The 25,678-nt window shown below is 41.9% G+C and overlaps 1 protein-coding gene across 3 annotated transcripts in view; it reads right to left on the bottom strand.

The window, feature by feature from the left end:
• The window catches only part of znf385b (zinc finger protein 385B), a 263,021-nt gene that overhangs the window by 126,294 nt on the left and 111,049 nt on the right, over positions 1 to 25,678 (bottom strand). Inside the window, exon 1 of one of the 3 annotated variants that reach the window (XM_033023837.1) lies at positions 11,392 to 11,581. The exons of the other annotated variants lie outside the window; for them this stretch is intronic. Coding sequence (XP_032879728.1) covers positions 11,392 to 11,437 — 46 coding nt within the window. The 5' untranslated portion in view covers positions 11,438 to 11,581. Of the gene's footprint in view, positions 1 to 11,391; positions 11,582 to 25,678 lie in introns of those variants that run through there. 3 annotated transcript variants of the gene reach the window in all.

The raw sequence follows: 25,678 nt of genomic DNA, 5'->3' as shown, positions 1-25,678 counted from the left end.
ATTATCCAAATAAAAATTTCCACCATGACCCATATGATCCATGCTCAAATCTTGCCATACTGGCCTGTGTGTCTAACGTAGATGAATTAACCATAGTTTTTAAAACGGTATTGTTTATGGTGAGCAAGGTTTGCATAAAAGCTGAGAAGACACGCAATTATCCTTCAGGGAAAGAATACTACTTGAATTATGTAATACTCCAGACCTCAGCAATGTGGTTGACCCTTCCTTCCGAAAACAGTTTAGCAGGTCACCCAAGATTAACAAACCTTTACACGAAACAATGAATGAGCTTCTAGGTGGCAAGCAACATTTTTTACACAGAGGCGTGCCAGTCAAATTGGGTGGCACAGTGGTGCAGTGGTAGTTCCTGCCTTACAGTGCCAGAGACCCGGGTTTGATCATGACTTTGGATGCTGTTTGTGGCAGAGTTATGCCCCTGTCCCACTTAGGAAACCTGAACGGAAACCTCTGGAGACTTTGCGCCCCACCCAAGGTTTCCGTGCGGTTCCCAGAGGTTCCCGGAGGTTTTTGTCAGTCTCCCTTATGGTCGAAAGTGGTTTCCACTTCTTCTATGTTCCGGCGATTATTTCAAAAAATTCAAAACTGGCCGCGACTAAAAATAGGTTGCCGTTTAATAAATCGGTAATTTTTTAATCGAAGTCGGTTGCGATGCTAGTTGAAGGTGGTTGCCGGAGGTTGCAGGTAGTGGAAGGTAAGACCTTTTTTTCACCCAGTTATATTCCACCAGGGAGGTCTTGCCTTCCACTACCTGCAACCTCCGGCAACCACCTTCAACTAGCGTCGCAACCGGCTTCGGCTAAAAAATGACCGATTTTTAAAACGGCAACCTATTTTTAGTCGCGGTCGGTTTTGAATTTTTTGAAATAATCACCGGAACATAGAAGAAGCGGAAAACACTTTCGACCATTAGGGAGACTGACAAAAACCTCCGGGAACCGCACGGAAACCTTGGGTGGGGCGCAAAGTCTCCAGAGGTTTCCGTTCAGGTTTCCTAAGTGGGACAGAGGCATTAGTATGTTCCTCCATTGGCTGCATGGGTTTCCTCCCGTGCAGTGGTTTAGGTTAACTGGCTGATTAGGTGATGGCTGATTGGCGTGCACTCCATGTGCCAAAGGGTCTGTTTCCACACAGTATCTCTAAAACTATAAACTAAAACTAAATTGACCATATACAATAAGAGGTAGTCTACCCTCCCAATCTTAAGTGCCAACAACATGATCATCACCAAACCTCCCATCTTCATATTCTGGGGTGTGTGGGTGGTTGATATGTTGTTAGACATGCATTATGGCAAGCTATATGAATACCGACACTACTAATGAAGAAGAACAGGTCAGAGATTGAGTGTACCATGCTGAATATCTTGCCCTCCTCTAGCTACAAGGCACGATTCTGGTGGAATTGTCACCGACTAGCTCCATAGAGCAATCGAGATCGAAGGACATTCCATCCAGGAGAAAGCAGCCAGTTGGACAAGCACTACGTACCCCCTCCCACCCACCAACCCAACATCATAAATCCTCACTCCCTCCACACCAGCTCACCACACCATCTAGAAATAGGCACTTCAGAAACCCACAGCCTTTATCACCAAAGCTAGTACACACTGAAGAAGAACAGGTCTCCTTCAAATTTATCTAATCCTGGAAGTCCCCATTCAACAGCATTGTGGGAATACCTGCATCCGGTGAACTGTGATGGTCCAGGAAGTCCTCAAGAGTGTTTACATCAAGCACAGGCAGTTAATGTTGGCCTTGTTAATAATATGCAGATGCCATACACAAATATATGGGCACGACTTGGAAGCTCACAATTTTTTTGTTTTTCCTTCATTCTGGGTTTAAATGCAGGAACCTCCGACTGAAGCACAATACTTGACCCCACTGACTTGGTATCCAAGAGGATAGGCCCAGTATTACCTTTTCAGAAGCAATTAGGAATGAGTAGCGGGCCAGCGACCAATGTTGTGTTTCTGACCAGAGAGACATCTCTGTGCTGGGGAGAGCTGTGCAGCAAAGCCAAGAGCACTCCCATCAAGTTAGATGCCCAGTCTCTTGCCCAGAGTAGGTGAATTGAGGACCCGAGGACATAGGTTTGAGGCGAAGGGGAAAAGATTTAATAGGAATCTGTTGGGTAACTTTTTCACACAAAGGTTGGTGCATGTATGGAACAAGCTGCCAGAGGAGGTAGTTGAGGCAGGGACTATCCCGACATTCCGACAGGCACGTGGATTGGACAGGTTTAGAGGGATATGAACCAAATGCTGGCATGTGGGACTAGTGTAGCTGGGACATGTTGGCTGGTGTGGGCAAGTTGGGCCGAAGGCCCTGTTTCCACACTGTATCACTCTATGCCCCCCATAGCAGAAGCGTCCACGTCACAGGGCTGGAAACTGGAAGTATCCCGAGCTAATTCTGCTACCACCATCATCTATTGCAACAAGTGATGGCTCCCACTGATTGTCGCCGGAACCTTGCGTCTTTTTCAGGACGGATGATGACAGCGGTCAACATTTGAAACATGGAAGATGGACACGAAAGAAGACTTCTCTATAAGTCGAAGAGGAGGTAACGAGATAAACCTTAGAATACGGGTGTTAAATCAACACACATTGCAGCCACTGCCTGTTCCCGGCAACATCGCACACTCACCATGCCAGACTTGGAGCAGCTATCGAGTGAGTCCTGCATCACGGTGCTGTGCAGCTGCACTGCTTGCCCCAGCCTGCACCATAACAGCCCTCACCTCAGGTCATGCTCCAGTCATTTGCCAATGAGATCACCGTTACTTCTGTTAACAGTCAATTACTCATCTGTAAAATGTAAGCAATCCTACCTTCTCATGCAAGAAAAACATGAATGTAACATTTAGCCCACATCCAACTCAAAGTAGGAGGAATATTAGCATGTGTTTGGGGAGGAGATGCCACCAGCTGGAGCCAACTGCATCCCCCGATCTTTTTTTATATAATATCCTGATCCACAGAGCCTCCTGCTCCACAATATATCTGTGAACGGTGCTCTGTATTGAAATGTGTTGTCTAGTGTATGCCGGATGCCAATGTTACATGGATCAATTCAGCAAAGCAAGAGGAAAGGAGTTGAAGAAAGGAGGTCACTGAAGAAACAAAAACATTTCATGTCTGCTTTTTAGGGATTCCAGATGTTAATCGTTTAAGTGCTCTGGAGCTAGTTTTCTCTTAAAAAATTGTGAATAAGCTCCTTGATCAAACCTTAATCATTTATGGACAGTATTTTTTGTGGTAACAAACAGAAACAGGGAAATGTCTGGCTAATATACAAAAGGATGCAAATTATATAAAAAGATCCTGATTAATACACGAAAGGACACCCAGTGCTGGAGTAACTCAGTAGGTTAAGCAGCATCCCTGGAGAACATCCATATTTTCGGCCAGCCGGTGACGCCATAAGTGTCGTCACCAGCCTGTCTCGTTCCTTTCTTCTTTTGTTGTTTTTAGTTTGTTTAATTTTTATGTTTTAGTGTATCTTTAGTTTTGTATTATGTAAGGGGTGGGGGGGAGGGGTTGGGGGAAACTATTTTTAATCTTTTCCCCCGACAGAGATGCAATTATTTCCGTGTCGTATCTCCGTCTGCACTGCGGCCTTAACATCGTGGAGCTGGCGGTCCCTTTGTTAGGGATCGACATCGGGAGCTCCAACCGCAGGAAATTCGACAGCTCCGATCACGGGAGCCTCGATCGCCCCGTTGTGCGGGCTTCGACCACTGACTGTGGGTGCTTCGATCGCCCCAACTCCGGATGCTTCGATTGCCACGACCGCGGGAGAAAAGGAGGAAGCCTGCCGCCTGTGCTGGTGGGGACTCGGAGGGAGTGCCGTGAGTGCAGTGATCTCAGTGTTTGTGGGGCCATCGCACCTTGAGAACATCCTGGAGTCTGGTGCAGGTGTGGACGGCTTTCTGACTGTTTGGACGGACAGGGACTGCAGAGAGAGTGACAGCGGTCGGTACAACTCTGGTCACATCACGGTGAAGGAGCGTGTGTGTGGCCCCTACATTGAACTGATGGCTGTGGGTCTCCGCTTATGCTGTGTGTCCAAGGGATTCTCACGCGCCGCTGTGGTGATTGTTTATGTTTAATCTTTATGTTGTTTTGTACCTTCTTGCTTTTTTGTATGACTGTATGTTAAATCAAATTTCACAGTACCTCTGTACACGTGACAATAAAGGCCCATTGAACCATTCTACAGGGACACTGCCTGACCCGCTGAGTTACTCCCGCACTTTGTATCATTTTTGTGGTCATAGTTAGCCATTGTATATTATTCTTCCTTGATTTCTCTGCAACGATTGCACTGGTGAACCATATTATCTTCCTATTGTAAAAAGATAAGCACAAAGTTTATTCCTCGCTAATACATTGCCCAACACAAAGTGCTTGTCCTTTGCCATACTTTTGTAGCTGTCATTGAAAGAAATGCAAAAATGTTCCAAATATCACTGTAATATTGCTTATCCTTGGCTCATTATTGACATTGGTATCACAATCCGTGTGATCAGCTTCTACACAGCCTGATGCCAACCAGCAGGGAGCCCAGCAAAGCTCTCTCAAACTTTCACTGACACTAACCTTCTGAACACAATTGCTGAATCCTGTGATGGGCCTCTGAGTAGTACATTTAATGAAATAGATATGTTAGCATAATGCGAGCATCTGCTGCCGCTTGAGTCTCAGTTTTAGCCTGATGATTTCCTGACTTATACAAACGTTTCTTCTTGAAATATTTAACCAAAATCAGGAGGAAGTGAACTTTGAAGTGTTTTAAAAATATAGTTTTTGATTTTTTCTTCTTGGTTTTAATCTTCTCAAGCTCCCCGAAAGTCTGTTATTTTCCAGTCAGGAAAGAAGAGAAGAAAAAAGTGGGACATTATTCAATCTACGTAACATTTGTATCCTTCCAAAAGGCAAATGAATATATTAGTCCATGCAGCTCAGAATCCAGTACAGCCAAAGGGATGAAGTATTAAAAAGAAACATCTTGGTGCCTTAATGGTATTCAACCAGGAATTTTTCACTTCATTTGGCTCTTCAGTTTCAGAAAGAAATTCATTTCTAAACTTTAGGGTGAGTATATATTAAGGATTGTTAGACATAGGACATCCTTCAGGAATTATGTGGAGAGCAGGCAGAACTACAATAGAGAACTGGTTGGTCTTCATGAAAAACGTTCAAATGTAAACTATAGACAGTAATCAGTTTTGAAATTAAAAGGATTGTTCAGTAAACAAGCATTGCTGTCTACAGAGTGCAGGCTAATGGCCCACACACAGCTGGAGTCCACTCGAGAGAAATGGTTTATATCCTGATCCTGAGATGTTAGGCAAAAGGCACCTGTAGATCAGCCACTATATTCCTAATCCATGATCTACAGCACCATTGTGACAAAAATCAAGGACGGGTTCCAGACTAGACTAATTTTGTTATAACACACATCATACGTGGTCATAGGCATATTTCCTCTGTTTATCAATGATTGCGATATTTATGTACACACAGCCCTCAAAACACTAATTAAGGGTATGTGGGGTTTCAGAAGCCTTTAGACCATCTGGGTGAATTATTGTCCCAGCAAAGTGTTTGATATTCAGAGGTGTCTTGTCGTTTAAGACGTGCTCCCATTGTAAATATAATTCAATTAAATCATTTATGTGCACCCAAAATATTGAAGTAAACAATGTCATTGTACCTATTGAAATTGTATTAAATCACCTGCAGTTATCTTTGTTCTTAAGATGATAAAAACTTGACATATTTTGAGTTTAGTGAGATCCTACTGCATTTCTTTGAAGAAACAGCTTTCAACTTGGTCTGCAATCTGCATGCTTGTCATGACGAATATCTTTTATTCAGAATAGCTTCAACTGACTTAATCACAGTCACAACAGTATAATTATAAGCTTCCCATTCATAGAACGCAAACCAGAGAGTACAGAGAGGCCGTCCCTGGGTTTTGAATTTGGACACCCTGAGATGAGCAACTTCCCATCAATATTATTTAATACAACCAAGAACTAGCATTGGAAAAAAAACTGGTTACGTGTAACCTTCCTGCAGTAATCAGATACCATTGGCTCTAAAGAGTACAGACAGTTTCACCCTGGGAGGCAACATAAAGAGAGTTGCTTTGGAAATTGACAAGCAATTGCTTATATTGATTCTTGTGTGATGAACTTCATTAAATAATATAATGGCCTCTAGTATGTCAAGTCCATGAAAACCAGTCATTGAACGTGAAATACTGATTTTGTACCATTGGTATTGATGTTCAGTGTGCATTTTTTGTGACAGTATGCCCTAGTACTACCACTTCTAAAGAGTTAAAAACCTAGATTGATGTACAGCAGCGATTGCATCCTGTGACCTATTGCTATGTGTGTACTGGCACCATTTTGTCAATAAAAAAAGCACTGGATATTGGGATTAGTTTATCATTGACATGTATTCCAAGATACAGTGAAACATGTTGTAACCAGGCAGAGGAAGACAATAACAACGTGTTTATTTTAATTGGCCCTGTTCAGCATCATTCACTGCTATACTGTGGGTGTATTGTTACCATATCAACTGATCTTGCTTATATTCAGACAGAGACAAAAATCGATTTATGGACATCGATATAAATGGAACCTGTTCATATCCCAGGGATGGCCTGTATAGTGGATGTGGAATTAATGGTAGCTCTTAACCAGAATAACCATAATAGAAACATAGAAACATAGAAACATAGAAATTAGGTGCAGGAGTAGGCCATTCGGCCCTTCGAGCCTGCACCGCCATTCAATATGATCATGGCTGATCATCCAACTCAGTATCCCGTACCTGCCTTCTCTCCATACCCTCTCATCCCCTTAGCCACAAGGGCCACATCTAACTCCCTCTTAAATATAGCCAATGAACTGGCCTCGACTACCCTCTGTGGCAGGGAGTTCCAGAGATTCACCACTCTCTGTGTGAAAAAAGTTCTTCTCATCTCGGTTTTAAAGGATTTCCCCCTTATCCTTAAGCTGTGACCCCTTGTCCTGGACTTCCCCAACATCGGGAGCAATCTTCCTGCATCTAGCCTGTCCAACCCCTTAAGAATTTTGTAAGTTTCTATAAGATCCCCTCTCAATCTCCTAAATTCTAGAGAGTATAAACCAAGTCTATCCAGTCTTTCTTCATAAGACAGTCCTGACATCCCAGGAATCAGTCTGGTGAACCTTCTCTGCACTCCCTCTATGGCAATAATGTCCTTCCTCAGATTTGGAGACCAAAACTGTACGCAATACTCCAGGTGTGGTCTCACCAAGACCCTGTACAACTGCAGTAGAACCTCCCTGCTCCTATACTCAAATCCTTTTGTTATGAAAGCTAACATACCATTCGCTTTCTTCACTGCCTGCTGCACCTGCATGCCCACTTTCAATGACTGGTGTACCATGACACCCAGGTCTCGCTGCATCTCCCCTTTTCCTAGTCGGCCACCATTTAGATAATAGTCTGTTTTTGCCACCAAATGAATAACCTCACATTTATCCACATTATACTGCATCTGCCAAACATTTGCCCACTCACCCAGCCTATCCAAGTCACCTTGCAGTCTCCTAGCATCCTCCTCACAGCTAACACTGCCCCCCAGCTTAGTGTCATCCGCAAACTTGGAGATATTGCCTTCAATTCCCTCATCCAGATCATTAATATATATTGTAAATAGCTGGGGTCCCAGCACTGAGCCTTGCGGTACCCCACTAGTCACTGCCTGCCATTGTGAAAAGGACCCGTTTACTCCTACTCTTTGCTTCCTGTTTGCCAGCCAGTTCTCTATCCACATCAATACTGAACCCCCAATGCCGTGTGCTTTAAGTTTGTAAACTAATCTCTTATGTGGGACCTTGTCGAAAGCCTTCTGGAAGTCCAGATACACCACATCCACTGGTTCTCCCCTATCCACGCTACTAGTTACATCCTCGAAAAATTCTATAAGATTCGTCAGACATGATTTACCTTTTGTAAATCCATGCTGACTTTGTCCAATGATTTCACCACTTTCCAAATGTGCTGCTATCCCATCTTTAATAACTGACTCTAGCTGACACAATGAAATTAATAATCTGCATAACCAGATTTGCATAAAGATCTCAACCCTGAGCCTAGAGAGTATACAAATTGTCATCAAGGCCCCTACAATATCTTTCAATAATCTGGGATAGATCCCATCAAGGCCTGGGTTTTATCCATCTTATCAAGGGATCCAACTTCGTTCTTGATCTCAAACTGCTCTAGCATATTATTATAGCTTATAATATACTCACTTTATTCCTGAAGAGTCTGAAGATGGGTCCCAACCTGAAACATTGCCAAACCATGTCCTCCAGAGATGATGCCTGACCCGCTGAATAACTTTGCACTTGGCTTTTACACAAGATTCCAGCATCTGCAGTTTCTCGTGTCTTCATTATATCTTATGTCCCTCTCCTTGGTTAATACAGACACAAAGTACTCTTTTCGCTCACATCCTCTTACTCCAAGCATAAATTCCTTGAATGGACTTACCTTCTCCATACTTAAAGAGTTCAACTTTATTGCCAATAAAGTTTTATTTCAAACCAACAACTTTACAACCAACTACACAAGGATGTAGTAATGAGAAACTTACAGTTCCTCCCAAATGAAATTATCTTTCAAGATCATTCCGTTAAACATGCTAGATGAGTCATAAAGTCACAGAGAGCTACAGCTTGGAAATAAGCGATTTTGCCCACTGAGTCCACGTTGATTATCAACTTCCTATTATCACACTAATCCTACATAAACTAATTTTATTATTCCCACATTCCTGTCAGTCCTTCACAGATTGTAACCCACACAAAACTATTTGCAATAAAACTACTCCCCTGTAATCTTTCAAGACAAGGAGTGACTTGTTGGATCAAGGCAGGCCTGGAGAAAAGTGTAAAAATATCAAGCAGCCTGATATCTTGGAGCATTTCTACACAATGAAATTAAAGGCTAAAGTGGTCTTGAGCCAAGTTAGCAGAGGTAAATATTTGAAACCAATTACAGAAGTTGGTAGATAGTGTGGTTGTAGTTTTCTATTGGGGAAAAAAACCCAGCAGAGCACGGCAAATGCATTAACTGTGGTCTGACGAAGGGACTTGAATTGAAACGTCACCTATCCATGTTCTCTGGCGATGCTGCCTGCCTTACTCCAGCACTTTGTGTCCTTAACTGTGGTCTTAGTCATCCTAACTGACGTGCCTGAACAAATAAATTATCTTTTCTTTCAGAATATAATTTACAAAATATATGTTAGTGGTAAGTTGAATGACCATCTAACTTAGTAAATCACTTTATATTTTCTGCTGCAACTTTAAAATTGATATCTGCCTTTTCCTTGTATTAAACATTGTTGCTTAATATTGGTCTTAGGCCTGACATGGAGTTTATTCTGCTAACATCACTGTATTCCAGTAAAGCCCTGCCAAGTACGTGTAAGAATAGATTACTTTCTGGAAAGCTTACTGCCTCCACAAAAATAATGTTGTTAATGCACATAGTATTATAGGTGGTGGTATTGTTCAAATGCCTGTATCAATGAGCAATCACACAACACCATTCTTCATGCTAATGCAATGGTGGATATAATGAACAATTCTGGCACACCACTATGATAAATGTAGATCACTTCAAGCAAGCATAATTGTTCATGGGTTGATCAGTTATAATCCCAGTGCCTGAAACATAGAAACACAGAAACATAGAAAATAGGTGCAGGAGGAGGCAATTCGGCCCTTCGAGCCTGCACCGCCATTCAATATGATCATGGCTGATCATCCAACTCAGTATCCCATATCTGCCTTCTCTCCATACCCCCTGATCCCTTTAGCCACAAGGGCCACATCTAACTCCCTCTTAAATATAGCCAATGAACTGGCCTCAACTACCTTCTGCGGCAGAGAATTCCACAGATTCACCACTCTCTGTGTAAAAAATGATTTTCTCATCTCGGTCCTAAAAGACTTCCCTCTTATCCTTAAACTGTGACCCCTTGTTCTGGACTTCCCCAACATCGGGAATAATCTTCCTGCATCTAGCCTGTCAAACCCTTAAGAATTGTGTAAGTTTCTATAAGATCCCCCCTCAATCTTCTAAATTCTAGCGAGTACAAGCCGAGTCTATCCAGTCTTCCTTCATATGAAAGTCCTGCCATCCCAGGAATTAGTCTGGTGAACCTTCTATGTACTCCCTCTATGGCAAGAATGTCTTTCCTCAGATTAGGAGTACGCAATACTCCTGGTGTGGTCTCACCAAGACCCTGTACAACTGCAGTAGAACCTCCCTGCTCCTATACTCAAATCCTTTTGCTATGAATGCTAACATACCATTCGCTTTCTTCACTGCCTGCTGCACCTGCATGCCTACTTTCAATGACTGGTGTACCATGACACCCAGGTCTCGTTGCATCTCCCCTTTTCCTAATCGGCCACCTGAGATAGTTTAAAATTTACAGAACAGTCCTCAATACACCCAGGATCAGATGGTCAACCTCTAATACCACAAAAGTAATGGTGCTCAGAACCCATTCTCCTCCATCCCTGCATCAGGCTTCCTGGACCTTATGATAATGCCAACAGGACTCTTCCAGAATTGCTGAAATGAATAATTCACAGGGGCAAGCAACAGCATAAAAAGATCTGCTGACTTTATGTTAGATTTCTGTTAAAGCAAAAAATGCGAGCTGTAAAATACTATTCTCCACGTTAGGTTCAAACTTATAGAAATCTTTGTTCATAAAATAATTTCAGAATAATATCAAGTGTTTCTAATTGTTGATGCATAGTGATCATCAGTTGTACTGTTACCAGTTTCAATATAACCCACATTCATATAATATTCTGCCAATGTACATCACGCATTGATGCTAAACTGGATAGTTAGAAAAAGTGAAGAAAAATAATGTTAAAACAAAATTAAGACAGGCTCATACTTCTTTGAAAATACTTGTATACTTTGAGGTTTAAAAATGAATGTACAAAAAATACTACCCAATGTGAAATCTGATTGGAAAAAAATAAGTAAATTACCAGTAGCTTTCTGCTGCACACATGTCCACACGGTTATAATATACTCCGGTCTAGTTCAAACTTGTTGCTATGCATGGCTAACCTAGGTTTCAGTTCCTTAATCTGCAGATCTTGAGTCGAGCCATTTTTCAACGCAAGCTCACATTTTGATAAAAACTTCCCTTCAATTTACCATTGTTGAAAATAATGAAGTAATCTCCTTGTCGTCGTCATTTATAAGTATGATTTATGCATGGTATCAAGCACAGCATCTTGTGTGAAACATACCTTGCATGGTAAATGTATCCAACAGTCCGTTTCTAACCCAAAGCATCAAAAGCCCAGACTTCTGCAGTCAAAATTCTCTTCCATTGCTGAGAACTGCCTTGATGTAAAGGTGGGTGCTAGGAAACAGCACGCTAGGGTAAGTTTAGACAAAGAGAAGGTAATTGCTGCCAAGCTCTAATTGCTGCTGCTGCTGATGTATGAAACTTGATCTCAGGTGGGTGGGTAACCTGACTGCATCCCTGACGTCACAACTGCCAGTCAAATATCACCTAATGTGATTTCCTCTCAAAACATTCCAACTATGTCATTCAAATGCATTTAATTTTCACCTTGAAGAACAACAATTCGCAAAAGAATGATGATTCTTAAGAAGTGTAACATTTTTAACACTTCTCGGTTTGTGGCTTCACATAACTTTGAATAGCTCAAGAAAATATCTCCATTTCCATGACGAAATGGAAAACAACAATCAGCTCAGAGATCACAATCAAAGGGAAGAGGTGACTTTTTACCCCTCTGCACGGAACAACATAAAGAACAAAGGGCAGATGAATGCCCATCAAGTTTGCAGTCAATAGCGTTCTGCTCCAATGTCCTGTGTGCAGGTTAGGTCTCATAATTTAAGGAAGGACATTCTTGCTATTGAGGGAGTGCAGGGTAGGTTCACCAGTTTAATTCCCGGGATTGCAGGACTGACATATGATGAAAGAATGGATCGACTGGGGTTATATTCACTTTCATTGAAGGATGAGAGAGGATCTTATGGTAGAAACATATAAAATTCTTAAGGGATTGGACACCCTAGATGCAGGAAAATTGCTCCCTATGTTGGGGGAGTCCAGAACCAGGGGTGACAGTTTAAGAATAAAATGAGGAAAAACTTTTTCACGAGAGTTGTGAATCTGTGGAATTCTCTGCCACAGAAGGCAGTCGAGGCCAATTCACTATATGTTTTCAAGAGAGAGTTCGATATAGCTCTTAGGACTAACGGAATCAAGTGATATGGGAGAATGCAGGCACGAATTACTGACTTTGGATGATCAGCCATGATCATATTGAATCGCGGTGCTGGCTCGAAGGGCCGAATGGCCTACTCCTGCACCTATTTTCTATGTTTCTATATTTCTATATCCCCATCCAAATAACAGCCACCCAGGTATAAATACAAATATTCACAGAATATATTACATGATCTTTTTTTCAAGGCATCAATTACTGCTGGCCTCCTTATTTTACCCATTGAAAGCAATATGCCTCCACCATCAGAACAAGACACTAGCCCGCAACACCATCCGTATGCCTCTCATCAACTTTCAGAAGCATCCCACAGCTGCTCAGTTAACACATGACTATGCAGTTTGTAAGCTTGAACTGGGAAGGTGATGCACACGAAGCAAATCATTGTGGGAGAGATCGACAACAGGTTGGTAACCAGATAACCATATGGTGGCAATTAATAGCTATCTGTGCTATCTCAAACGCAGCAACACGGTGACATTTAACGCTGAGTATCGTCTCTGTTACCCTGCAGAAAAAGAGGTGACAGCATTAGTCAAATTGATGTTTACCGTTGCAGCAGTGGAATATGCCAGATACGTCAATCCTGAGAGCATTGAATCACATCGCTTGCCTGTGGTAGTGGTAGGCCTATAATGCACATTATGTGCAGGAATCAAGGCAGCATATAGCAAAACTCTATAACCTTCTTCTGGCTCATGTAGATCCTGCTCATGTAGATCCTACTCAGACTATTATCCTTTATCATTTTCAGCTTGGCACATCGAAACCTGTTGGTATAATGCTAGGTGTGGATAGTGCAGCTCATTATCTCCTTGGCATATCTTCGTTCATCTCGTTTACTCCATATAAAGGATTGCATTTGAATGTAGATATCTATCATCAGAGTTATCATTGCCCACTGCCAATAAAATTGCACTGTTGATTTGTAGCTCATGTGAAAGTTGGTTTTGGAAAATACACTTTTTTGTGTAAATTTCTTCATTCCATTCTGCTCTGCTGAAGTGCCACACGTTTCATTTATTATGCACCAAGGTTAAGCGGTCTATTTTTATTATTATGTTGAAAAATGTAGTGTAATGTTATAAATATGTAAATACATGCATAAATTTCCTTTCTTCAGCAGGTCTGAATACTCAATACACACTTTCACTGGAAGGCACATATTAAAACAAAGCCCTTAATATTCACAATGCGACAATGTGCACACATAATATACTGAGATATAAAACAGTGCAAGGACATGGTCACACAATTGCGACATAGTCTTACTCTTCTATTCTGAACTACAAGTACTTTATACTGACACGGAGATCCTGGATGTAGACAGATGCTTACCCAATTAAAAAAATCATTTAATCATTACTTCCTGCATTAGTTTGGCAAAACAAGTCACTGAATATGCTATCTTTACATTGAAATGATAGCTAATGTCTTTGGGCGCATACTCATAACGGTGTTTGCATTACTTCCCTGGAAGACAGTGATTGCTGGAAAATGGCATGTCGTCATTATAGATGTGCAGTGTGAAGCTTGTCGTGGCCCAGAGCGAGCATCATTAAACTACTAGTGTGCAGTGAATAATTTACTCAGTCCACAGAACATTTTAATAACAACTCTTATTGAAAGCTCTCAAACAATCATTTTCATTTTGAAATATTCTATCATTCATTGTATGATACATTTGTTCATCATGATTGGAAAAATCATCTCACCCATTCAGACTTTTAAGGAACCATATATATTAAACATCTGAACACACACACATTTGACAATCTAACTTATTGGGTAATGAATGAGACCTGTATTGAATGCTTTGCAAACCTTGACAGTGCAATGCCATTGTGGTCCTCGTGTGTAGAGTCTATTCATGAGGTCATATTATCATTCAAGTGAAACCAACACCAAAGGGTCCAGAGGAGGTTTACAAGAATGATCCCAGGAATGAGTAGGTTAACAAATGATGAGCGTTTGACGGCACTGGGCCCATACTCGTTGGAGTTTAGAAGAAGGTTTGGATAGAGTGGATGTGGAGAGGATGTTTCCACTGATGGGAGAGTCTAGAACTAGAAGTCATATCCTTAGAATTAAAGGACGTTCTTTTAGGTGAGGAGGAATTTCTTTAGTCAGAGGGTGGTGAATCTGTAGAATTCTTTGCCACAGAATTCTGTGGATATATTTAAGGCAGAGATAGATAGGTTCCTAATTAGTACGGGTGTCAGAAGTTATGGAGAGAAGGCAGGTGAATGGGGTTAGGAGGGCGAGATTGATCAGCCATGATTGAATGGAGGAGTAGATTTGTTGGGCCGAATGGCCTAATTTTGCTCCTATCTCTTGTGAATATCAAGACAATGTAAACCAATATTAAGATAACTCAAGTAAACCAATATCAAGAAACCTTCATGGCGGAAGCAGATCTATTTCTTGAAGAAGAAACAAGAAATTGTTTCCATTTAAATTGTTTATAATTATTTCTAGTGACCAAGAAATAGTTTTGCTTCAGCTATTCTCCAATAACAAACAATCCAACAAATAGCAAATACAACAACCCACTTCCAACATGTAACAGCCACCCATCCCCAATTTCCCATACACTTCTGACTCCATTATCATCTCTGTTGATAATGAAAATCTCAACCCTTTTCTTGATCAACCATTGATACATTAACTTCCCCACCCGACTGTTATCTAACTTTCAATTCAGTATTCACGAGGCCACCCTGTGATCCGATTTTCTTGCAGCAATGCAGCAGAAGCATTTTTACAATTGCGGCAATTTTAGGCCAATTAACCTACAGACCTGCACATCTTTGGGATGTGGCAGGAAACGGGAGCACCCGAAGGAAACCCATGTGCGAGAACATGCACATTCCTCACAGACAGCAGCCGTAGTCAGGATCAAACCTGCTGTGAGGCAGTCCCACTACTAGCTGCGTCTCTGGTCTTCTAATTCCACTCCACCCCTTCCCCCCCCCCCCTCCCTCTCCACAGCCCCCTTCCCTTCTACTACCCATATATTGCTCCATCTGTTCATCAGCCTTCATCCCTGCTCAGTCCACCAATCGCCAACTGGGCTTCTGTCTCCCCCCTCCCCACTCCTCTTCTTTACACTGCCTTTCTTTCCATTCCATGCTCAATCCTGACACAGGGTTTAAATCCATAACTTCAGCAATTCCCTTTGTTCCCACAGATGCGTCGGGTTCCTCCAGCAAATTGCTCGCTAGCACGTGGAAGCTTGCCAAAAGCCTTGCCAACATCTGCGCAGACCATATGAAGAGCACACTCTCATCCTCACACCTGGTTCCCACCTCAAAAATGATTTAATCACATTCAATGTATTCTCTGTGGCGTAACTAAGCCAGGCTTCCCCAATGATTCTGTGCCTTTCTAAATAAAGATTTATACTATCCCTTAAAATAGATTCCACAACCAAAGTTAAACTAACTGTCCTGCAATTATTTGCTTCAGCTATAGCTCCCTTTTTAAACGTTATTACAAGTTCAGCAACAGTTCAGTCCTCTCACATTAGAGAGTAGTAAACAGTTTAACCTTTACTCACAGTACTACTTACGCTACCACAAAGGTTACATTCCTATATAACCACAGCCCATCCTGTGCAGGTACCCGTGGCCTCGGGATATAGAGTTTACTTGTAAATCTCCTTATGTCTTTAAATGACAAAAACGATCCTGTCCTCCATAAGCAGGTACGGTCACAACTATAACTGAAGAACGTAATGACACATGTCCTCATTTTCCCCTACTTTTACTCCATAAAGTCATATTGTTATATGTCTATTTATTTGCGGACTCGAGTTTCTGTTTGAGTGCACCCTTTAATGCAATTCACGGGATAACTGTGTTTTCCGTACAATATGATGGAAGTTTCTAAGTCGGGTGGCCGAGAAACCATGTTAATATATGCAAATAGTAATTGCAATCCCAAACACTAAGGCAAAATAGGTTTGTCTGGACGCTTTTCTTCCTGCCTCTTTGTTGGGTGTCATTTTTTATTTGACCAGCAGTCTGCAATAGGAACCCACGAGGTTGGATGCAACTGTGAACTCTGACACCCTATGGAGCTGTGGGAGGGTCAGGAGGGCCAAGACATGGCAGCTGTCCTGCTGCTTTGGTGACCCCTTAGCAGCCGGGGCAAGACAGCCCATTAGCAGCAGCAGAGCCTTAAGGGCCTGTCCCACTTAGGCGACTCTTTAGACGACTGCCAGGGACTCGTTTTAATGGATTAAAAGGAACTGCAGATGTTGGAAAATCGAAGGTACACAAAATGCTGGAGAAACTCAGCGGGTGCAGCAGCATCTATGGAGCGAAGGAGATAGGCAACGTTTCAGGTCGAAACCAGACTGATAGGGGGTGGGGGGAGAAGAAAGGAAATAAAGAGGAGGAGGAGCCCGAGGACTGAGGTAGGAAGGGGAGGAGACAGCAAGAGTTAACAGAATTGTGAGAAATCAATGTTCATGCCACCAGGATGCAGACTCCCCAAGCGGAATATGAGGTGCTGTTCCTCCAATTTCCGGTGTTGCTCACTCTGGCCGTGGAGGAGGCCCAGGACAGAGAGGTCGGATATGGAATGGGAGGGGGAGTTGAAGTGCTGAGCCACCGGGAGGTCAGGTTGGTTAGTGCGGACCGAGCGGAGGTGTTCGGCGAAACGATCGGCAAGCCTACGCTTGGTCTCACCGATATAGATCAGCTGACATCTAGAGCAGCGGATGCAATAGATGAGGTTGGAGGAGGTGTAGGTGAACCTCTGTCGCACCTGGAATGACTGCTTGGGTCTTTGAATGTAGTCGAGGGGGGAGGTGAAGCGACAAGTGTAGCATCTCTTGCGGCTGCAAGGGAAAGTGCCCGGGGAAGGGGTGAAGCGGGAGGGAAGGGAAGAATTGACAAGGGAGTTGCGGAGGGAGCGGTCTTTGCAGAAGGCAGACAGGGTGGGAGATGGGAAGATGTGGCGAGTGGTGGGGTCACGTTGGAGGTGGCGAAACTGACAGAGGGCATCGCAAATGTCCTCATTCTTCAGGGAACGGGGGTTCCCCTCCCCCACTATAGATGAGGCTCGCACCAGGGTCTCCTCCATACCCCGTAACACTGCTCTCTCCCCCCATCCCCCCACTCGCAACAAGGGCAGAGTCCCCCTGGTCCTCAAATTTCACCCCACTAGTCGGCACATACAATAAATAGTCCTCTGACAGTTTTGCCACCTCCAACGTGACCCCACCACTCGTCAATCCCTCCCACTGCAGAACATGGTATCCAACTAACGGGCTCATGCTCGATACCCTCTTTGCTCCAGCGGGTGGATAAAATGTCCTCACTTCCCTCTCACAGGTATTATCTTTGCTAGCTTCTCTTACAGCACTGACTTACTCTTGTGGTGGTCACCATTTCTTCTCGCTCACCTGACTGCTCTTGCGTTCGGGAAACCTCCATAATGCTATCTGGTCGTTCTGCAGCAAGGAAACTAATGAGCAATTTCTTCAAAGTTGTGCATAAACACTTACCATGAAACGGATCACTCTGCTTCAGTAAATGGTGCATAGTTTTTTTTCTATGGTCAATTTCAGTAATTTAAAACAATCATGTTTTTGAGAAAACCATGATTTATCGTGTTACAACTTGCAAATATATCAAAGAATCCTTTTCTTTCAAATATTACATACGGAAATGCTATCCAATTGTCCTGAATTATTTGAGATGCTGCATTTGATATGCATATTAGGCTGAATAGAACCTCGTAAGCGATGAGGACAATTCTTAGTGAAAATTACATCCAGATTACTCTACATGCCTAAGGTAGAAACTCAACAGCCATATATTTTTGCTGCCAAAAGGGTTGGATAAAATTCAAAGAATGTTTTGCACAGATTTAAACAGTAACTTGGAATCTCTGGTAAAGCAAATGCTGAACATAGGGCGAGAACATCAAAAGACCAATGATGCATTTATTTGATGCAAGTTCTGTACGAGCTGAGCCTGGCAAAGTTACCCCAAAAATGGAATGGTGCTCCAGATTAATAATGCTAGTAAATCCGAGACAAACAATCCAGGATTGGGAGTTCAAATTGATGTGGAATTTTAAAATTAAAATAAATCCGAATTATAAAATAAATGGTCATTAATAATACCAAACACAAACCTATCATATTATTGCAAATCTGGTCTGATTGACTAAAGCTCTTCATAGGATTAAAGCGGTCACCTTTAACCTGTGTAGCAGACGTGTGATTCCACACCAACCCAACAAGCCACTCAGATGCATCAAAAAACAAGAATACAACGAGATGAATCACCCTGCAGGCACAAAGGCATTGATTCAGACGAGGTAAAGTATGATTCACAAAAATAAATTGGTGCTTCTATTGGTGGGGCTGAATCACAGACCAGTCAAACAACAGCCTAACATTGTGTAGGAAGGAACTGCAGATGTTGGTTTACACTGAAGATAGATACAAAATGCTGGAGTAATTCAGCAGATCAGGCAGCATCTCTGGAGAGAAGGAGTGGCTGACATTTCAGGTCGAGACCCTTCTGCAGGCCTGGAGGTCTTCAGATGCAGCCTGTCCCGCTGAGTCACTCCAGAATTTTGTGTCTAACAACCAAACATTGCTGTTCGCGAAATAATCTGGCCATCAAAATCTCCCGATATGCCTTTCTCATGAGCAGAAGAGGCCTGCCAAAAAGTAGGCGCGAATAGACACCGTTAATTCTTTTTGTTCATTTTGGGGGGAATCAATGTGTTGCTGGTACGGCTGACTCACATTTATTGCCCATCCCTATAGTCTCATGTTTATTGCGAATCAACCTCTGCTGTAATAATATTCAAAGGCACTACATATGTGACCCCTTCGAAGAACAGAAAGCTAAAGACTCTCAAAACATTATGCCTCATCTCTGCCATAAACGGATAACTTATACCACCATTTTAAACATTAATTCCCTCCACCGCTAGTGCCCATTGGCTGCAGTGCGTACCATCTATAAACAGCATTATTGTTACTTGCTGAGGCTACTCCACCAGCATCTTCCAAATACATGAACTCCATTACGAACAAAGTTGAGGTCTTCAGCATTTGAATATAGGTTTAAGGGCCTGTCCCATTTACTCCATTTTTTCGGCAACTTGCCGGCACCCGTCATAGTTGCAGCAGCTTGCCGAAGATTTTCAACATGTTGAAAATCTAGCGGCAACCAGAAAAAGGTACGAAACTTTGGGTGACGACTCACCACCAAACAGGCGTCACCCCGCGACATGTCGGTAAGGTAAGGTAAGAGGAAGAGATGGAGAGAAGATCTAAGTAATGCACCTGTCCCACTTAGGAAACCTGAACGGAAACCTCTGGTGACTTTGTGCCCCACCCAAGGTTTCAGTGCAGTTCCCAAAGGTTGCAGGTGGTTGCCGGACGTTGCAGGTAGTGGAAGCAGGTAGGGAGACTGACAAAAACCTCCGGGAACCTCCGGGAACCGCACGGAAACCTCGGGTGGGGCGCAAAGTCTCCAGAGGTTTCCATTCACGTTTCCTAAGTGGGACAGGGGCATTAGAATATTCTCACCCAGAGCTTAGGGATCTGGAACTCACTGCCTGAATGGGTAGTGGACACAGGTACCCATGCAACATTCAATAAGTATTTAGACGAGCACTTGAATCACAAACACATGGAAGATTATGGACCATGTGCTGGTAAATGGGATTAATATAAGTAGGTATTTTATTATCGGCGAGCATGATGGGTTGAAAGCTCTTTTTGCAGCTGTAAAACACTATGATTCTAATTCATGGCCCATGACTTCTCAAAGTGGAGAAGGGGCATCCAGAATGACATTAAGATCTTACGAGTCAGAAACACAAAATAGCCCTGCCAAAATCCATCCATATGTCCATCTGCCCACCACAACAAGCGCCTCATGCCCCAACTTTGAAAGAATCCACTGTTCCCAAACTGGTTACCTCAGATCAGAAGCTAAGGAACCAGAATGAAAGCAAGTCTTGCTTGATCCTTAGGACCAACTTAAGAAGAAAAATGCTTAAAAATTATTTTCAACTTGTTGAGATGCAGAAGTCTAGGAAACCAATTGTAGAAAAATTATCTCCCATTGCAATTAGTTTGAAATATTCTTGGCTTTGGAAATGGACATCACATGTTTTGAATTTATGTGTGTAGCCTCCATTTACTTGCTCCAACTTTTAGGGTGGCACAATGGTGCAGCGGTAGTGTTGCTACTTAACAGCACCTGAGACCAGGGTTCAATCCTGACTACAGGTGCTGTTGGTATGAAGTTTCTATGTTCTCCCGGTGATCACTGTGTTTCCTCTGGGTGCTCCGGTTTCTTCCCACATCCCAAAAATATAGAGGTTTGCAGGTTAATTGGCTTCAGTAAAATTGTAAATTGTCCCTAGTGTGTAGAATAGTGCTAGTGTAAGGGGTAATCGCTGGTCGGTGTGGACCCTGTAACTCTGAAATCCAAAGTCCAAAGTAAAGTTAACTGGCAGTCTCCAAGGCAGAGATTGAGCACAAGTCTTGCAGATTTGTATTATGAATTCATGTCAGTTTGTTGTCCTCAAAATCACCTTCACCATTAATCAGAATTGCTTTGTGAGTTATGATTCCAAGTTGATTGATTAGCTCATTCCTATTATAAGCTGAACCACAATAATGAAAAAAAACTAAAATGGAATAATTACAAACTTACCGAAGTTTCTTCATATTCACTGGGCAAATCTTTATATTAGGATCTATCTGGTTTGAACATTGAATTACGATATAGGTGATTTTAATGGCATCGATGATAACGCAAGTGTATAACCTGCTTACAGAAGTGATTTCAGCAGAAGCAATTCTTCTGTTTCAATGTTATGGTTTCCATGGAGACCAAAGAATAGTTAGCTCTCTGGAAACAGCATAACATGAAAGATAAATTAGCATGATGAAATAATTTTTACTATTCTTATAATTTGTTGCTTTTAGAACCCAACAGAGTTCAACAAATGCAGGTAATCAGCCATTCCACTATTGTATCTCAGATTTTCAGCTATCAGTCTTTTGCCCACATTCCGTATTTAATATTTCAGATTTAATTCACTTCCTCCTATTTAAACCACCTCACTATATTTTGTTATTCGCTAGCGATTACTGCCTGCTTTCTGCTGGTACCATTACCGCTTATATCATTCAGTCTCTCTTAATCTCCACCTATCAATGACCTTTCCTATTGTTCTCTCCACCATCCTTTTCCCAGTCCTGATAAAAGGCCACAAGAATCAATTTATTTGACTCTGCTTATCTTACCACAGATGCTGCCTGCCCTGCTTAATTCCTACAGTGTTTTCTTTTTTTAACTTAAACCTGTACGCTTATCAAAATACATATAACCCCCCCCCCCCTCTCCCCAGCTATTAACCAGCTCTACATTTCACAACTATGTATCCCTCTTGGGATCACATCTGTCTCTATCCCAAATTTAGCTCAACAAGAACCTCATTGCCTGAGGTCATTTGTTGCTGCGCCTGACTTGTCCTGCTTTTTTTCACTTGCAGTTTTCTTCCCTCATTCTCCTTGCTACAATCAGTCTGAAGAAGTGGCCCGGCCCGAAACGTCACCTATTCATTTTCTCCAGAGATACTGCCTGACCTCCTGGGTTACTCCCGAATTTTGTGTCTATTTTTAAAATATATATATTTTCTCCCTCTTCTCCTCTCAAAGCAATGACTGATAACTGGGTGTAAGAGCACAAACATATGGATTATCTGATTCAGTGTTGTCCGAGTGGTCATATTTCATGTCATAGTTTTGCCAGTAATACTGAGCAATGGATTTGTAAAGAGTAGCACACATTAGAAAAACATAACTTCACATCCATGCAAAATTATTTTCTCAGTAGTGCAAACTTGTCACCATCTGCCTCCCTCCCACCTGCCAATCCCCAGCCCCAACAACTCGCTCATAAAATTGAAATCATCTGAGATGGCATCAAATTTACACCATCGCAGTCTCAGCATTACATCATACAACACATGGAGCAAGTGAACCTTGGGAGCTCCATCACAAACTTAACCTCTTTCTTAATACTTTCTTTCACCATGAAGTATTTCACTTCAGTCATGTGGATTACTTTGGCAAAGATCACCGATTTAAATCCTAGCCTGCGGTGCAGTTTAGCTGTAACTTCACAAGAATCTGTGCAACATTCAATGGAACAGAGTACAGGAAAGTGGTCAACAGCCTTGTGTTAATGGTGTCAGGATCATAACCTAGCTCTTAAAGTCAGCAAAACTAAAAAGTTGGCTGTTGACCTGAGGAAGCAAATGAGTGAACACAACCCTGGGCTCATTCATGGAACTGTTGAAGAGATGGTCGACAGGTTAAAGTTCCTAGGCATCCATACCACCGGCAAACTAACCTGATCTCTTCATAATGATAATGGAAAAGATACTTAGAGATAATATATATAAGCATCTGGATAAACAGGGTCTGATTAGGAACAGTCAACATGGATTTGTGCCTGGAAGGTCATGTTTGACTAATCTTCTTGAATTTTTTGAAGAGGTTACTGTGGAAATTGATGAGGGTAAAGCAGTGGATGTTGTCTATATGGACTTTAGTAAGGCCTTTGACAAGGTTCCTCATGGAAGGTTGGTTAAGAAGGTTAAACTGTTGGGTATAAATGCAGGAATAGCAAGATGGATTCAGCAGTGGCTGAATGGGAGAAGCCAGAGGGTAATGGTGGATGGCTGTTTGTCGGGTTAGAGGCAGGTGACTAGTGGGGTGCCTCAGGGATCTGTGTTGGGTCCTTTGTTGTTTGTCATGTACATCAATGATCTGGATGAAGGGGTGGTAAATTGGATTAGTAAGTATGCAGATGATACCAAGATAGGGGGTGTTGTGGATAATGAAGGGGATTTCCAAAGTCTACAGAGTGATTTAGGCCATTTGGAAAAATGGGCTGAAAGATGGCAGATGGAGTTTAATGCTGAGAAATGTGAGGTGTTACACCTTGGCAGGACAAATCAAAATAGGACGTACATGATAAATGGTAGGGAATTGAAGAATACAGTTGAACAGAGGGATCTGGGAATAACCGTGCATAGTTCCTTGAAGGTGGAATCTCATATAGATAGGGTGGTAAAGAAAGCTTTTGGTATGCTAGCCTTTATAAATCAGAGCATTGAGTATAGAAGCTGGGATGTAATGTTAAAATTGTACAAGGCATTGGTGAGACCAAATCTGGAGTATGGTGTACAATTTTGGTCGCCCAATTATAGGAAGGATGTCAACAAAATAGAGAGAGTACAGAGGAGATTTACTAGAATGTTGCCTGGGTTTCAACAACTAAGTTACAGAGATAGGTTGAATAAGTTAGGTCTTTATTCTCTGGAGCGCAGAAGGTTAAGGGGGGACTTGATAGAGGTCTTTAAAATGATGAGAGGGATAGACAGAGTTGATGTGATCAAGCTTTTCTCTTTGAGAATAGGGAAGATTCAAACAAGAGGACATGACTTCAGAATTAAGGGACAGAAGTTTAGGGGTAACATGAGGGGGAACTTCTTTACTCAGAGAGTGGTAGCGGTGCGGAATGAGCTTCCAGTGGAAGTGGTGGCGGCAGGTTCGTTGGTATCATTTAAGAATAAATTGGATAGGCATATGGATGAGAAGGGAATGGAGGGTTATGGTAGGAGTGCAGGCAGGTGGGACTAAGGGAAAAAAATTGTTCGGCACGGACTTGTAGGGCTGAGATGGCCTGTTTCCGTGCTGTAATTGTTATATGGTTATATGGTTATATGGTTATAATGTGATCAAAAAAGATTATGAGGTTATTTCCTTTCTTAGGCATTTGTGAAGATTTAGCATGTCCAATTTCAACAGATGCACTTTTGGCCAAATGAACCTACAGAGAGTAATGAACACAGCCCTGTCCATGATGGGCTTGCCACTTCCTTACATCCAGTCCATGTTAACAGGCCATTGCATCAGGATGGGCTGGAAGTATCATTAGGATACCTGTCACTCTGACCAGTCTCTTTTCTCTCTTCTACCTTCTGGGAGATGATACTCTACTTCAATCAGTTATTCTAGTATTGTACCTTAATGTTCTTCTGCGCTACTTCCATTTTACACTACAATCTTGCACTGTAGTGCTGTTTTGCACTCATCAATGTATTTATTGTTGCGTTCATCTTTACTGCATGCACATCCTTTACTCTGAGAGCTTCATATGAACAAAGAATTTCATTGTACCCTGGCGTATATGACAATAAACTAATCTAATGCCTACTTCAGTATTGAGAAATATCTGTCTTCGTTACATGTATCTGAGTCTAAATTTGGTGGTTATTAATCTAGAAAATGATGGCAAACAACATAAAATAAATGAAGGCTGCTGTTTTATTATGGGGTATGTTCCATGTTTCTAAACAACTGAATCCATTTATTGCATTATTTAAACATGAAAGATAGAGGAATGTAAGGTTGATACTCCCTTTGAAATGTATATTATGAAGCAACTTTGGTAAAAGTTTCCATGCTAAACTAGGGCTTGGATTATTACCTACTTGGAGTTTCTTATCATCCCTTTGCTGTTTAATATAATTACATGTCAGAGCAAATCAGTGCTATTTTGTGCTGAGCGGTAGAAAAAGCTTCTTGCCTTAATAGATCACACGGATGTTGAGTAAAATTCATCAACTTAATCAACTTAATCGACCTACTTAAAGAAATCTTGACATGGCTTGCTTACTTTAAATCTTTTCTGTTGATACATTTTTGAGCTGCATTTATTGTAATACCTGGAACAAATGTGCATTAGCCAAATAAATTAGACGGTAACTTTTAAATGCACATAGGCATAATGCTGACAAATAATTTACAGCAGTGACCAATTTTTGGAGATAAGAATACATTAAAATGTAAATGCTTTGAAACACAAGTGGACATTTGCTTAAGTAGTGAAAGTAGTGCATTTGCTTTACTGTCTTGCTTCAGTATGAGAGAGGAAATGCTACCATCCTTTAATTTTTTTTTCATCTGTCATTAATATACTGCTGAGTTACTCCAGCGTTTTATGACTATCTTCAGTATAAACCAGCATTTGCAGTTCCTTCCTAACATAAATTGTTAACATTCAAGATCGGAATCAGACCCTGAAATCGTGGGTCACTCTCTATTTCTCAATGGCCACTTCCCCATGCCAGCAGACATCAAGGATGAATTTCAGCTTCAAATCCAATGCATCACCACAGCCTTTGGCCAACATGTTCAAAGATC

The sequence above is a fragment of the Amblyraja radiata genome, chromosome 7 (genome assembly GCF_010909765.2).
Source record: "Amblyraja radiata isolate CabotCenter1 chromosome 7, sAmbRad1.1.pri, whole genome shotgun sequence".
Lineage (NCBI taxonomy): Eukaryota > Metazoa > Chordata > Chondrichthyes > Rajiformes > Rajidae > Amblyraja > Amblyraja radiata.
The sequence above is the reverse complement of the archived record's forward strand: the minus strand, read 5'-3'. Positions and strand labels throughout refer to the sequence as shown.